The 16,546-nt window shown below is 41.9% G+C and overlaps 1 protein-coding gene across 3 annotated transcripts in view; it reads right to left on the bottom strand.

The window, feature by feature from the left end:
• The window catches only part of LOC140126382 (A disintegrin and metalloproteinase with thrombospondin motifs 2-like), a 347,949-nt gene that overhangs the window by 79,840 nt on the left and 251,563 nt on the right, over positions 1–16,546 (bottom strand). For all 3 annotated transcript variants that reach the window (XM_072145781.1, XM_072145779.1, XM_072145782.1), the window contains 3 exons: positions 15,097–15,230; positions 10,451–10,574; positions 9,185–9,265 (listed from right to left, as the gene is read on the bottom strand). In XM_072145781.1, the coding sequence (XP_072001882.1) occupies positions 9,185–9,265; positions 10,451–10,574; positions 15,097–15,230 (339 nt within the window). The remainder of the gene's footprint in view (positions 1–9,184; positions 9,266–10,450; positions 10,575–15,096; positions 15,231–16,546) is intronic.

Genomic DNA, 16,546 nt, shown 5'->3' with positions numbered 1-16,546 from the left:
GTGCAGAGTAAAAATTGCGTTTTTATCTCAAAAATGTCATTTTAGTGCCTCATATACTGTGCCCAACCCGTGCCACTTTAGACAAACACCCCAAAAATCATTCTGCAGGTTGTCCCGAGTACAGCAATACCACACATGTGCCAATAATTTACAGACTGGGCACACAGAAGGGATGAGAACGGAAGGAATGAAATTTTGATTTTCCAGCTCCGTTTTCACATGTTTGGATTTGGAGTGCCATGTCATGTTGGCAGGGCCCGTGAGGTGCCAGTGCAATAGAAACCCCCAATAAATGATACCATTACTGAAACTAGACCCCTCAAAGAATTTATCGGTGGTTGTGGTGAGCATTTTAACCCCCGACACGCTGGTCAAAATTAAATGCAAAGCAAATGGTGCAGAGTAAAAATTGCGTTTTTATCTCAAAAATGTCATTTTAGTGCCTCATATACTGTGCCCAACCCATGCCACTTCAGACAAACACCCCAAAAATCATTCTGCGGGTTGTCCCGAGTACGGCAATACCACACATGTGCCAATAATTTACAGGCTGGGCACACAGAAGGGATGAGAACGGAAGGAGTGAAATTTTGATTTTCCAGCTCCGTTTTCACACGTTTGGATTTGGAGTGCCATGTCATGTTGGCAGGGCCCGTGAGGTGCCAGTGCAATAGAAACCCCCAATAAATGATACCATTACGGAAACTAGACCCCTCAAAGAATTTATCGGTGGTTGTGGTGAGCATTTTAACCCCCGACACGCTGGTCAAAATTGAATGCAAAGTAAATGGTGCAGAGTAAAAATTGTGTTTTTATCTCAAAAAAGTCATTTTTGTGCCTCATATACTGTGCCCAACCCATGCCACTTTAGACAAACACCCCAAAAATCATTCTGGGGGTTGTCCTGAGTACGGCAATACCACACATGTGCCAATAATTTACAGGCTGGGCACACGGCAGGGGTCAGGAAGAAAGAAGCACAATTTAGGTTTTCAAGCTTCGTTTTCACTAGATTGGTAATGGGGGGTACCCCCGAGGTACCAGTACAATAGAAACTCCCAAGTAGTGAACCCATTTTGGAAAGGGCACCCCTCAAAGAATGTATGTAGGCTTGTATGATCATTTTAACCCCCAACACGCTGGTCAAAATTGAATGCAAAGTAAATGGTGCAGAGTAAAAATTGTGTTTTTATCTCAAAAAAGTCATTTTTGTGCCTCATATACTGTGCCCAACCCATGCCACTTTAGACAAACACCCCAAAAATCATTCTGGGGGTTGTCCTGAGTACGGCAATACCACACATGTGCCAATAATTTACAGGCTGGGCACACGGCAGGGGTCAGGAAGAAAGAAGCACAATTTAGGTTTTCAAGCTTCGTTTTCACTAGATTGGTAATGGGGGGTACCCCCGAGGTACCAGTACAATAGAAACTCCCAAGTAGTGAACCCATTTTGGAAAGGGCACCCCTCAAAGAATGTATGTAGGCTTGTATGATCATTTTAACCCCCAACACGCTGGTCAAAATTGAATGCAAAGTAAATGGTGCAGAGTAAAAATTGTGTTTTTATCTCAAAAAAGTCATTTTTGTGCCTCATATACTGTGCCCAACCCATGCCACTTTAGACAAACACCCCAAAAATCATTCTGGGGGTTGTCCTGAGTACGGCAATACCACACATGTGCCAATAATTTACAGGCTGGGCACACGGCAGGGGTCAGGAAGAAAGAAGCACAATTTAGGTTTTCAAGCTTCGTTTTCACTAGATTGGTAATGGGGGGTACCCCCGAGGTACCAGTACAATAGAAACTCCCAAGTAGTGAACCCATTTTGGAAAGGGCACCCCTCAAAGAATGTATGTAGGCTTGTATGATCATTTTAACCCCCAACACGCTGGTCAAAATTGAATGCAAAGTAAATGGTGCAGAGTAAAAATTGTGTTTTTATCTCAAAAAAGTCATTTTTGTGCCTCATATACTGTGCCCAACCCATGCCACTTTAGACAAACACCCCAAAAATCATTCTGGGGGTTGTCCTGAGTACGGCAATACCACACATGTGCCAATAATTTACAGGCTGGGCACACGGCAGGGGTCAGGAAGAAAGAAGCACAATTTAGGTTTTCAAGCTTCGTTTTCACTAGATTGGTAATGGGGGGTACCCCCGAGGTACCAGTACAATAGAAAGCCCAAGTAGTGAACCCATTTTGGAAAGGGCACCCCTCAAAGAATGTATGTAGGCTTGTATGAACATTTTAACCCCTAAGGTGCTGGCTCAAATGTAATACAAAGTGAGTAGTGCAAAGAAACAGTTGTATTGCAATTTATCAAATATGCCATTGAAGTGACAAAAGTATTTTGCCCAACTCATGCCACTGGGGAAAAACACATCAAAAATCATTCTGCGGGTTACCCCGGTTAGGGCAATACCCCATAGGAGGCAATAATCTGTAGGATGGTGACACGGCAGGGCTCAAAAGGGAATAACTTGTTGGAGCACAGACATTGTACTTTTTTTTTTCTTTTTGGCATCATGAAAGATTTGTAGATGCCAATAGGGGCCAGTACAGTAGAAACCCCTAAGAACTGACCCTATTTTGGAAACTACACCCCTCCATGAATTAATCTAGGGGTATAGTTAGCATTTTAACCCCACAGGTGGACCCCTGAAAAAGTGCAAAATGGATAGTGCATAGTAAAAAATATCTATTATGTCATTTTGTGCCCAGCTGCTGCCATGGGAGACAAACACCCTAAAAATCATGATGCATGTTTTCACGGGTAAAGCATACGGGACAGTAATCTAGAGGCTGGGCACATGGCAGGGCTTAGAAGGGAAGGTGCGGCATGATGTATAAGCTGTGCGTCAGGGTAACAACAGGGTACTCTAAAAATCCAGGGATGTATGATAAATTCGGAAGCAATCTTTCATACATAACCCTGGTTTTTCTGGGCATGTCTCACAGTGATGAATGGTGTCCTTCCGAATGCCATTTTTGGAGCACACCCTGCACCTCTTTTGTGACCTTCCCTTGCTGGCTGTTTGGGGAACTACTCCTGGAAAGTGCTGCCCTGGTACAATACGTGATGTGGCCTCACTTCCAGATGTGCTAGCACTCCCCCCTTCCTGGTCTCCAAAAAGAAAGTACTTTATTACCATCTCTTGAAATTCCAGGAAAGTTCCCCTCTGGCCGGCATATCGATGCAGCACATAAGCATTATACAATGCCATCTGCATGATGTGCACGGCCAGCTTCTTGTACCACACCCTCGACTTCCGCATGGCATTGTACGGCTGAAGCACCTGGTCAGACAAGTCCACCCCTCCCATGTATTTGTTATAATCTAAAATACAGTCTGGCTTGGGGGCTTCTGCACTGGCACCTCGTACTGGGACAGGGGTGGTGGTGTGCTCATGTATTGTGGTTAATACAAGGACCTCTCTCTTGTCCTTGTACTTAACACACAATACAGAGTCGCTGCATAGTGCCCTGCTTTCGTGCCTTTTAAGTTTTTGCCCAAGCAGCGACTTAGGGAGACCTCTCTGATTTCTGCGTACAGTGCCGCATGCCGCAGTATTTCTGGAAGTGAGGCACTTGAACAGGGTGGTGCTGGTGTAGAAATTGTCCAGGTAGAGGTGGTAGCCCTGGTCCAGCAGTGGGTGCACTAAATCCCACACTATCTTCCCTGTAACACCCAGGAAGGGGGGGCATTCTGGGGGCACTATAGAGGAGTCCTTCCCTTCATATACCCTGAACCTGTATGTGTACCCTGATGAACTTTCGCACAGCTTATACATTTTCACACCATATCTTGCCCTCTTATTGGGCAGGTACTGGCGGAATTGAAGTCTCCCTTTGAATTGTACCAGGGACTCGTCTATGCTCACATGTTTGGCGGGAGTATATGCCTGGGCAAACTTGGCACTAAAATGATCTAATATGGGCCTGACCTTAAATAACCGATCATAACTGGGGTCACCTCTGGGTGGGCACTGTGTGTTGTCAGTGTAGTGCAAAAACTTATGGATGGCTTCAAAGCGCATCCTGCTCATTGCCATGCGGAACATGGGGGTGTGGTACAGTATATCTGTGCTCCAGTAGTCCCTGATTGAAGGCTTCTTTACTATCCCCATAAGGAGTATTATGCCCCAATACTTGTACATCTCTGCTGCAGTGACAGGGGTCCACCTGTAGGGTTGTGCATAAAAGGACGTGGGGTTTTGGGCAATATGTTGTGCAGCGTAGAGATTTGTCTGAAATATAATAATATTTAGCAGCTCCTCATCAAAAAAAAACTTAAAAAAGTCTACAGCTCTGAGCCCTGTCGTGTCAAAGTTAATGCCAGGATGGCCCAAAAAGTCAGGGACCTGAGGGGTATAATTATCTGGGGCTACCCATGTGGGGTCAGTGGAAGCCCCAGACGCTTCTCCTGCAGAAGTCCCAGAAACTTCTCCTGCAGAAGTCCCAGGCACTTCTCCTGCAGAAGTCCCAGGCACTTCTCCTGCAGAAGTCCCAGGCACTTCTCCTGCAGAAGTCCCAGGCACTTCTCCTGCAGAAGTCCCAGGCACTTCAATTGCAGAAGTCCCTGGAACCCTACGGCGCCTTCTTGGGGGTCCTTCCAGGTCACTGGAAGATGAGCAGGAGGATGATGATAGGTAAAAGGGACCATCATCCCCACTAGCTGACTCGGTGTCAGAGGCAAGCATGTTATATGCCTCCAACACGGTGTACGTCTTCTGAGACATTGCACACAAAAAAAAATAGAGAACAAGAAAAATTAGATAATGTGCACCAAACTACACGGATAAACCGTCTAGCAGGCACACAAAAAAAATATATAATGCACACCAAACTACACGGACAAGCCGCACAGATGGCACACACAAAAAATAATGTGCACTAAACTACACGGACAAGCCGCACAGATAGCACACAAAAAAAAAAAAGATAATGCGCACCAAACTACACGGACAAGCCGCACAGATGGCACACACAAAAAGATAATGTGCACTAAACTACACGGACAAGCCGCACAGATAGCACACAAAAAAAAAAAAGATAATGCGCACCAAACTACACGGACAAGCCGCACAGATGGCACACACAAAAAATAATGTGCACTAAACTACACGGACAAGCCGCACAGATAGCACACAAAAAAAAAAGATAATGCACACCAAGCCACACGGACCAGCCGCACAGATGGCACACAAAAAATAATGCGCACTAAACTACACGGACAAGCCGCACAGATAGCACACAAAAAAAATAATGCGCACTAAACTACACGGACAAGCCGCACAGATAGCACACAAAAAAAATAATGCGCACTAAACTACACGGACAAGCCGCACAGATAGCACACAAAAAAAAAGGTAATGCACACCAAACTACACGGACAAGCCGCACAGATGGCACACACAAAAAATAATGCGCACTAAACTACACGGACAAGCCGCACAGATAGCACACAAAAAAAATAATGCGCACTAAACTACACGGACAAGCCGCACAGATAGCACACAAAAAAAAAAAGATAATGCACACCAAGCCACACGGACCAGCCGCACAGATGGCACACACAAAAAGTAGCTATGTACGGGTACACCTACGGCGTTCTGGAAAAAAATATTACCAGGCACCGAAAAAAAACCTATGTGCACCGCGCAAAAAGGCGCTACAAATGCACCTAGCTTGCCCTAAGACAAACTAACTACCGCTAAGATTGCTAAAGATTCTGTGCAGCGCTATTCACACGGCGCACTGAAAAGTGCGTCCAGTGCAGAACAACGCTAACACAGCGCACTGAAAAGTGCGTTTGGGTTCAGAAGGGACAGACAGGGAAAAACGGAAGACACGTGGGATCACACAAGGCGATCACACAGGGAACACACAGGACACAGGAAAAAACAGATAGGATGGGAATTTGTAGGGAACAATAGGGATCAGATAAGGATCAGAACACTATTTATAGTGTAAAAGTGTATTTTGGTGCACACAGTAACGCTCTTTCCTCTCTCCAGCGATACCAAACCAAAATGGTGCCGCTGGAGGAAGAGGAAAGTGCTAAAAGCACGTTTTTTATCCTAAAATCGCTGTAATTGGCCAGTCAGGTTTGACTGGCCAATCACGGCGATCGGCGGGCGGGACCAATTTGATTGGTCGGGTGACGGAGACAGGAACTCCTCCTGCCTCTGTCACCCAAATTTCAGCCCGATGTCACCACGTCTCGCGACGTGGTGACAATTCTAAAATAGTATGCGCTCGCGCAGTAGCTGTACTGCGCTGAGCGCCAATAGTGGGAAGCTGCGCAGTACAGCTACGGCGCGGAGCGCTAAGGGGTTAAAGGTGCTATGAACATAAATAACAGAACCCTTCTGCCTGCATTTATCCTTCGAGGTATGCTTTCAATTTATCCTTCTCGATGAGGAAGCGGGACAATCAGTGCAGCACTAGGGCGCACGTACGCGGCCTAGCCGGGTCGGGAGCAGGAGTGTGAGTGCAGGTCAGGGACTGGGGCAGCGCCGACACGGAGAGGGGCACGTGTGTGCCTGCGATCCGAGGAATGGATCGCAGGGACACCCGTGATTTAAGATAAATGTGCAATTTTGCTGTGCAATTTTCGGGAGCTGCAGCCAGGGGCCCTGCGGCTATGTTACTGGAGCACCTCAGAGCACCTTGTCTTATAATTTATTCACTCCCTATACAGTGCCGATGAGTGGGGACTGTATTATATGGGTGAGTTAAAGAAAAATGATTACACAATGTGCTCTGAGGCACTCTGGTGATGTAGCTGGAATTACCCAGACTACAATTATTATAACTCTCTATTGCCGCTACATATAGAGTTATAACAAAATTAGTCCTGAGGAGCATAGTTCCTCAGGAATTGGTTAGCAGGACACATCTATCATCAGTCAACTGAGAATGGGATATGTGCCGAAGTATATTGGATACGGTAATAAAATCTATGCTGCCAGAATCTAATGTATGGATACATTAATACAGTCTTTAGTGTCAGGAATGATGGATGGACATTTAACCATTTCATTCCCTCTCTACTCTTCTTTAAATGATTAAAATATAGCAGGACGCGGTTAGCCTCATTCTCAAGCCTTTGACAACTGTGTCCTCCATATTAGACGCCCCTGTGGTGTGATGTAATCAACATGGGAGGTCCTTTGTAAATAATTCAAGTTTGATTGCAAGTCTAAAAAAGAAAGGAATGATGAAGAAATTTTAATAAAGTATAAGTCATTATGCAAACAACAAATATGTCAGAAATCTTAGAAAACATGAATCAAGTCATATTTGTAAATTTAATTAGAAGGTTTAATCCTCTAGGTTCCATTGCATCCAATGTGTAGATTGGTGGATTTGTGTTTAGAGAAATTTAAGAATCCTCTGCAGATTTGCAATAGGAAACCACCAAATTTAAAATTCCATGTCAGACATTTTTATCCAGTAGAAAACACAATTGAGCACATTTACTTACCCGGTCTTGTTGCAATCCCCGATCCGGACTGTTCAACGAGGATGAAGTCCGGCGAGATTCACCAAAATCGTGCGCCCGATATCCTGCATGTGTCACTTCCCCGCTTAGGTCCCCAAGAGATCACCATCTTCTTCCCGGTGTATGTAAGTGCATATCTTGCGACACAATTTGAATTTTAAGTCCCACACTTAGTCCGAATCAGTCGGGTTGACCGATGGCCATGCCCCCCTCCGACTTGTGTCGCATGAAAGTTGGCGCATTTCTGCCAAAATTCAATCACGTGCGCCAAAAACCCGTTAAATGCGGCGTAAATCGGAAATAGTTTAGGAAATCCGACGGAAATGCGGTCCGCAGACCCAATACCTCCCTTTGCCTGAATTGCTCACAAAGCTCTAATGCGATGTGAGAGGATATTTTCTATCATCTCCATACTGGACAATCCTAGAAGGTAAAAGTTTAGATGTAATATACTTGAAGGGGTTTGCCCATGAAAGAAAATTCTCACATTTCAACCCCCTAGTGATGTTTATACAATAAAGATTATTTTTAACCCCTTAATTTACATTTTCTCAGTTTTATTGTTGTTTTAGCTAGTATCACTCCCTAGGCTGGTCAGTGTAAAATTCCAGAGTGTGGACAGGGACACTTTAAGCAGACACATTATGATTCCTCTGTGCTATGAGATACAGTGTGAAAATGTGGTTATATTATCAGTGTACAAGGTTCATTTAAACTTTAATTTCGCTTCTGAACATTGTACAAGTAACTGACGCATAGAAAGAGAGATGAGAGATGATGAGCTCCATGAGATGCCTATTACAATCTTAGCACTGCTACATCTGTGCTCTGCCACAACATAAAGTCAGATGTGATGTGCCTCCCGCCCACTTCCAAGAATAAAAAACTTATCTGCCTCCAGCTTGCAGCTTTTTTGCCGTCAGGAAGTCTATGTGTCTGTTTGAGCTTGTCTTGAAATACAAGGGTGGGGGCTAGAGGCAGAGAGGAGACAAAATGTCTGCCGACCCTAAACTCATAAAAGCCAGGGTTGGGTCTACCCATTCCTTATGAGTTTCACTCTAATGTACATTTCATTAAACAACTCAAATACCAAATCATTAAGCAGATTGAATTACAGAGAAGAGGTGGTTGTATCAAAACTATACTCCAACACCGTGAAGCTTATTGAATCCACACATTGGATACATTGGAACCTAGAGGATTAATCCATGAAAACAATATTACAAATATGACTTGATTCATGTCATCTAAGATTAATTACACATTTGATGTTTGTATTATGAATTATACTTTATTAAGATTCCTTTATCATTCTCTTATGTTTTAGATTTGAAATCAAACTTGAATGAGTTTCAAAGGACCGCCCATGTTCATTGCATCAGACCCCAAGGGTGGGTACTCTGGAGGAGAAGACATCAACAGGAAGGTTCAGATTTGCTTTGTATTGTGATGTTTGAATTACATTGTAGCAGCGAGCCAAAACGAGTCCTCATTTAAGTGATTTAGCTTTAAAACCAAGCATTATGGATTGATGACATCTAGCGATGTCTGCTGCTCCACGTGCATCGCACTGTACAGAGTGCGTATTGTGAATATTGGTAGAACCCAATCTACATATAACATGTAACATGTTTTATAACAAGGACAATTCTTCTACTTTGCTTTTTTACCAATATGATGAGCAGAAGATTCAGTTTCTTGAATGAGCAAATGTCGAGCTCCAGCTGGAATTTCAAAAATCCTTATGTAACCTGTCAGGAAATATAATAGGTTTTAAAGAACTTAAATACTACCAGTGCAATATAATTCAATGTAAAAGGACTACAAATAATTAATGGAACAGCATAGAAATACTAATATAAATAAATTTTAATTAAATTATAAATTTTTTTTTTTTGTTTAGTATACCAACTTTCATGGTGAAAATTGCTCTCCACAAACTCTGAATTGCATCATGGTTAGAAAAAGTCAACACATGAATGGTCTGTGCTGCTCACTCGTCAGCTCTCACCTTTGTGCCCTTTCACAGGAACAGAGCTCACAGTGTGGTGAGCTGACATCAGTGGGGGAAGAAGGAGCTGTACAAGGGCTGAGAGCTGAGAAGTTAGCAGCACAGACAATTCACGTGTTGTTTTTTGCAATAAATCCAGACCAAAGCCCTTGGACTACACATTGTGTACATTCACACGCGGCATACCGTCACCTCCCTCCATAGAGAATAGCGGCACACGGCCGCACACACGCCGAATGATAGAGCATGCTAGAGTATCTGTGCCGTGCCGCTATTGCCATCTATGGGGAAGTACATGCGGCCGCATGTACATCCCCGCAGACGGCCATGTGAATGAGCCCTAGGATTGTATGAGGGTGCAAGGTAAGTTTAAACACACAATTAAATTGTAATGCAGAGAAGGCAAGAAGGCATATTTGCAATTCAGGTGCCATGGGCTTCTGCAGTCTGTCTATAGTGAAAATTAGATCCCTGATGACAGCTTTCCTTTAATATCACTCATTTTATAAAGCAGCTTAGATCCCACAGCACTATGTAAAGTAGCAGCCTTTATAATGGCAGCTTAGATACAGTGGCTTAGGTCTATGTATAGTAGAGACCTCTAACATATTGTATGTATATCAGTTTTACAATGTGAGTACAAGTAATTATGGTCTATTCATAACATATGATAGCTCTTGATTTAGTGTGAATGTGGTAACCCTTTCATCTGCATATTTCTCTTCAGTTTCAGTTTCTTGACTATATAAAGACTTACTATTACTTCTGACACTTAAAGGTGAATAATCTCCAAAGATGGGGAGGTCACCAGTGTTATACATTAGTAAACCTGTATTGTTACGCTACTGATGGCTACATTTTAATAGGATGCATAATTATTGAACAGCTATAATTTTACAGTACAAATACATTACAATTACTCTACCTTGTTTTTTGGGTGTTCTTGTAAACGTTCCTTTGACAATTTTACAATGAGAATTATCACCCCCACAACTTCCACATTTGTCCTCTTTTTTTGATGACCCAATCACTTTGTCACAACCAACTTTCTGTATAAAAATTGATACAACAGTAATTAGCTTGCTTTAAGTTGAAACATTCATTAGATAGAAATATTGATTTATGAGGCAAATGGTCTTTAGAGTTGAGATATGCTTTTCAGGGTAGAAGACTCAGTTTATTGAAAAAGAAAAAGAAAACATTACAGCAGCGCATGCATTCAAGCTACAGTTGCACTCCACAACGCGTCAGTTGAACATAAGAACAAAAAGCTCAGGATCGGTATATGGCTGGCTGGATAGTTAGTAGTAGGAGAGTAAGATCATATTCCCCAAACATGTTAAAATTTATGGAGAGTGTGATTATTAGGAGCATACCAGTGCAGGGTAAGCAATAGGGTCATCATCAACCCAAGAAGGACTATAGCATGGTTGCAAGATATAGGGCTAGAGAGGAGGCCCAAGAAAAAACGAAATTGCATCCCTCCCAAATTTTAGCTATAGGAGCATTATTCCAGTACATGTACATGTGTGGACATGTAAACTAAGACTGGTTTATTAGATATAACTTTATATTAATAACGGAGCGTTCTCTTGTCTTATACATGGGTCTTCCACTTATCTATGACCCATAGGGGTGTGTAACAGACACCAGCCCCCAAGGGCTCAGAGTTCTGATTTGTTGGCAGATATAGGAGTCAATGGGTGTGGAAATTGAGCCATCAGGGCATGACAGAGCTGTAGGTATTTAAAGAAAAAGGACATTTCTAAACCATAGGATAGAATGTTTTTTCTGAAAGGAAGTGTCACAACGCAGTTTGAGACCCGCATTGTGACCTGGGTATCTCAGGTAAAGAGGTGATTCGGGAATGTGATCTGTTTAGGACTTCTTTCAGAAATTTAGAAGAAAATGTGTTGGTACCAGTAGGTCTTATACTGAACGACAATACAAGAAACTGTCCAATATACACTAAAAAGTAAATATTGTCACAGCGAGGACACCGCCGCCTCGTCACCTGACGTGGGGTACAACTGTACGGGTTAATTTAGCCTACTCAAACTTGCGCTCACCTTTCACTCGGAACACAAATTGAGCATAAATCACACCTCATACAGCTCCAGCACTCCAGACCCGCTGCCACCACTTATTGCAATTTATACTGGGACCAATAAGTATCCCACTCTACATCAACTCTTGCTCTCAAGCAGTAACCTTGACCACTTGACCACCACTAGACATGCACACTCAGCTCTCTAGCAGTCACACAGCTAACCACACTTCACAAGGCTATGAGTTCGCAGAGCATACAGGGACAAAAATTAAAGTGAAAAGCTTTAATTACAAAAATTTGTTCAGTGCATAAAAAAAGTTAACAACAAAAGAATTACAAAATAAAATGACACACACACAGCGAAACATCATCCAAATGAAGATGTCATGATCACATGACCTGAAGGGTAAGCAGTGCACAGAGCTGCATGTATGAGGTCAGAGTTTGGATCATAGGGCCATGTGACCTGCATGTATTTTGTTTTCTATATTTCTGATGAAACAGGAAAAAAACTGGATGACTGATGAAGCAGATTTGTCTGCTTAACAACAGCGGTCAACCTAAAGACGACCCTTCTGGCTATATAATGTGTGGACACCGGGCTCCCTTGTTCTGAATAAAAAGAGTTCGATCCATTCACTGTGCAGCAGCGCCTACCAGAACGTGTCAATACCTCGTGGATCTTCACAGAATATAACTTGATACTTGTGGTGCTCCAAAAAGCATCCATCCCCAAGTCAGAACTTTGTGATTACATATTCTAAAGAATGTATACACTCACCGGCCACTTTATTAGGTACACCTGTCCAACTGCTCGTTAACACTTAATTTCTAATCAGCCAATCACATGGCGGCAACTAAGTGCATTTAGGCATGTACACATGGTCAAGACAATCTCCTGCAATTCAAACCGAGCATCAGTATGGGGAAGAAAGGTGATTTGAGTGCCTTTGAACGTGGCATGGTTGTTGGTGGCAGAAGGGCTGGTCTGAGTATTTCAGAAACTGCTGATCTACTGGGATTTTCACGCACAACCATCTCTAGGGTTTAGAGAGAATAGTCCGAAAAAGAAAAAACATCCAGTGAGCGTCAGTTCTGTGGGCGGAAATGCCTTGTTGATGCCAGAGGTCAGAGGAGAATTGGCAGACTGGTTCGAGCTGATAGAAAGGCAACAGTGACTCAAATCGCCACCCGTTACAACCAAGGTAGGCAGAAGAGCATCTCTGAATGCACAGTACGTCGAACTTTGAGGCAGATGGGCTACAGCAGCAGAAGACCACACCGGGTGCCACTCCTTTCAGCTAAGAACAGGAAACTGAGGCTACAATTTGCACAAGCTCATCGAAATTGGACAGTAGAAGATTGGAAAAACGTTGCCTGGTCTGATGAGTCTCGATTTCTGCTGCGACATTCGGATGGTAGGGTCAGAATTTGGCGTCAACAACATGAAAGCATGGATCCATCCTGCCTTGTATCAACGGTTCAGGCTGGTGGTGTCATGGTGTGGGGAATATTTTCTTGGCACTCGTTGGGCCCCTTGGTACCAATTGAGCATCGTTGCAACGCCACAGCCTACCTGAGTATTGTTGCTGACCATGTCCATCCCTTTATGACCACAATGTACCCAACATCTGATGGCTACTTTCAGCAGGATAATGCGCCATGTCATAAAGCTGGAATCATCTCAGACTGGTTTCTTGAACATGACAATGAGTTCACTGTACTCAAATGTCCTCCACAGTCACCAGATCTCAATCCAATAGAGCATCTTTGGGATGTGGTGGAACGGGAGATTCGCATCATGGATGTGCAGCCGACAAATCTGCGACAACTGTGTGATGCCATCATGTCAATATGGACCAAAATCTCTGAGGAATGCTTCCAGCACCTTGTTGAATCTATGTGTTATTATTTTGCAAAATTAGAGATATTGGATTTATATACACCTGTTTTGCCTTTGTGTTTGCAATTTTATTTGCGATTTTATATGCGTTTCAGGATATTTAATTGCTATGGGGCTATGCACATTTCCAGGTTATATTTTATGTTATCTTGATTCTTTTTTCGATTAAGACTCCATTATATTGGACATTTTCTTGCATTGTGGTTAAGTAGAAGACCTACTGGTGGAAACACATTTTCTTATATATTTCTTTTTAAAGAAGTGTTAAAGAAATCGCACTCCTGAACACTTCCAACAATCAGCCCCTTCCAACTTGAACAGATGAAGTAGGATCAAATTGTATCAGATTCACCATTTCACCCTGCATATCCACATTCTACCATCCAGACAAAGATTTAGCTTCCCTCCACACCTGTCTAGAAAAATAACCCATTTTATTGTATTAAAAACCATAATTTTTGAAGCTGTTTTATCAAGTGAATCTGACATTTTTATTTTGTGAAGTTTTACAAATATTTCCCAAAGAGTAACTAAATGTGAAATAATCTGCTTTACAGACACTCTTACAATCCAAATAAAACTAACATTTACTAGATACTTTATGTGCTTTAAAGGGGTTTTTCCATGAAAGAAAGTTCTCAAATTTTAAGTGATGTTTTCACAATAAAGATATTTTTTACCCTCTTACTACACAATTTTACTCAGGTTTAGTGCTCCTATAGCTCCTATAACTCTCAGTAATGTTAAGTGTAAAATTCTAAAATGAGGGCGGAGACTCTCTAAGCAAACACTTCATGATTCCTCTGTGCTGTGAGATGCTGTGTGCCGACAATGTTTTTAGATTATCAGGGTGCAGGTTTATCTACAATTTTATTTAGCTTCTGAACATCCTATTTGACAGAGAAAAAGAGAGATTATGAGATCCATGAGCTGCACATAACACACAATGAATTTTCAAAGAGGGGAAGGGAAAAAGGATGTCTATTTGGGACAGAACCTCTGTAACAGTCTGTTCAAACAACTTAAGAAACAAAGAGGTGCTTATTTTAGAACACCATATATGAGACCTAATAATAACCCCATTCTTCCCTCATGACGTCAGTGGCAAAACATGTTTGGGTGGGGCTATCCTCCTAATTTTAATATACTAGTTCCTACCTAAAAAAACAAACTGCAGTTGGGACTAGTGTTGCAAGAAAGTTCTAACTTAACACTGAGAACCTGTAGTGGCAAAGGTGAACTGATGTAATAGTTGATCCCTATCAACATGCCTAATACTATGTAGAATGTACCAAATCTACTACTCACATCAGTTAGACACTGGAATGAAGTCCCTATCTACAGTAGAATTACAGTGCCAGCTAGTGATATTGGTTGTTAATTTCAGAACATATCCTGAGTGAAATTGAGCACTGAGTGTTAATTTGCAAAGCTCAATGATGGATCAAACGTCGCTGAGCGGCAAAAGTTTATTCCTAGTATTTATTTTGTTCTCCAATCGGTGATTGGATTTTAAGAATCAATGGAAAAGACTAAATCAGAATAATATGAAAATATGCAAGAAAATAATATTGTGGCGAAGTGTTTCATAATACCACGTTAACATGTATTTACTCACCAGACAATCACCACGAACACAGATACTGTGAGAATCTTTATATGAGCATTGTGTTCCATCATGTGCTAATCTTTTCATGTACACTACATCACCATTTTCTTTTGACTGACAGTAAAGATGACACCTTTCTTTTTCTGAAAGAAATATAGGAAAATGTTAGCATTCCATTATAATATTTACAATAAGAGCACTTTTCTACCTTATTTGGCAATGTACAGCTAGCATCGTATACATTTCTTCTCATTGCAAAAGTGCTGAGGGAGGAGGAGGGGGAAGGTGAGACTGTAAAAAACAGCCAGATTTCGTTATAAAAGACACCAGAAAACTTGTAAAAAACCAGTCCCATCCCCTAGACAGAACAAGCAGCCTAGTTATAACACAGTAACCTGGTGGTAGATGTCCTTTAAGGCATCTATTTGTATTTTTCTAATAATACATAAATTTACAAGGAAAAAAACACTGCAAAATCTCCTTCTGAGTATAGAAAAACCCTACATTTTGGACGTTAAACCCTGTTAAGGCAAAAAACAGGTAGAATGGAAGGGACGCCATTGAGCATTTGGTGGGCACATTTTGCTGGTATAGTTTTCAGGTGCTATGTAATAATAACAGATTTGAGATACCAGAACAGAGAAAGCCTCAAAAGGTTTGTGGAGAATACAAGGTATACCTAATCCCAACTCCCAATAACACTGAGAACTGAAGATTAGGTTAATTGTGGTGTTCTTCCCTTGTAAACACAAAACCCAGGGTCACTGCACAGTTTACATATTTCTTTTAAAAGCCCCTTCATTTTGTCCATTTTTGTTAGCTTTATAAGCTTTACAGTTATTATTTTTCCATTACTGAAGCCATTTTATCAGTAACGTCACTTTGGCCGTATCAGTGACAATTATTTCATTCTGGAGCGGAGGCAAAAAAAATGTAGTTAATCATTTATTTTTAACATCTTTTTTTAGTTGTTCACCGTATTGCACATGCACTATATTTTTAAAGTTAAAGGGGTATTCCCATCTGGGCATTTACATTTAATTAAATTCATTTGCCTTATGTAAACATTTCTTCAGTTGGATGTTAATAAAAAAATTTTCCTGTGTGAAGTTAATTTCTCATAAATGTAGTCATGTTGTCCCTTAGAAACCAGATAGCTTCCTCGGATACGACCACCCCACACTCTGACAGCGGTGGCCAGACTTGCACTATAGAGTCCTGCCGGACCACCTGGATTAAGCGATCATTACCACAGGGTGGCTGTGCGACATGTAGTAACTCCAGGACATTTTATATACAATAACCTTTTGTTTCTTTGTGCACTCACTCCATCAGAGGTGGCCGCATCCGAGGAAGCCATCTCGTTTCTATGGGACAACATGGCTACATTTATGAGAAATTATCTTCACACAGGAACATTTTTTTTAATAACATCTAATTGAAGAAATGTTTATACATG

This window comes from Engystomops pustulosus, chromosome 4, assembly GCF_040894005.1.
Source record: "Engystomops pustulosus chromosome 4, aEngPut4.maternal, whole genome shotgun sequence".
In the NCBI taxonomy this organism is placed as follows: Eukaryota; Metazoa; Chordata; class Amphibia; order Anura; family Leptodactylidae; genus Engystomops; species Engystomops pustulosus.
This window is presented reverse-complemented; position numbering and strand designations above follow the sequence as displayed.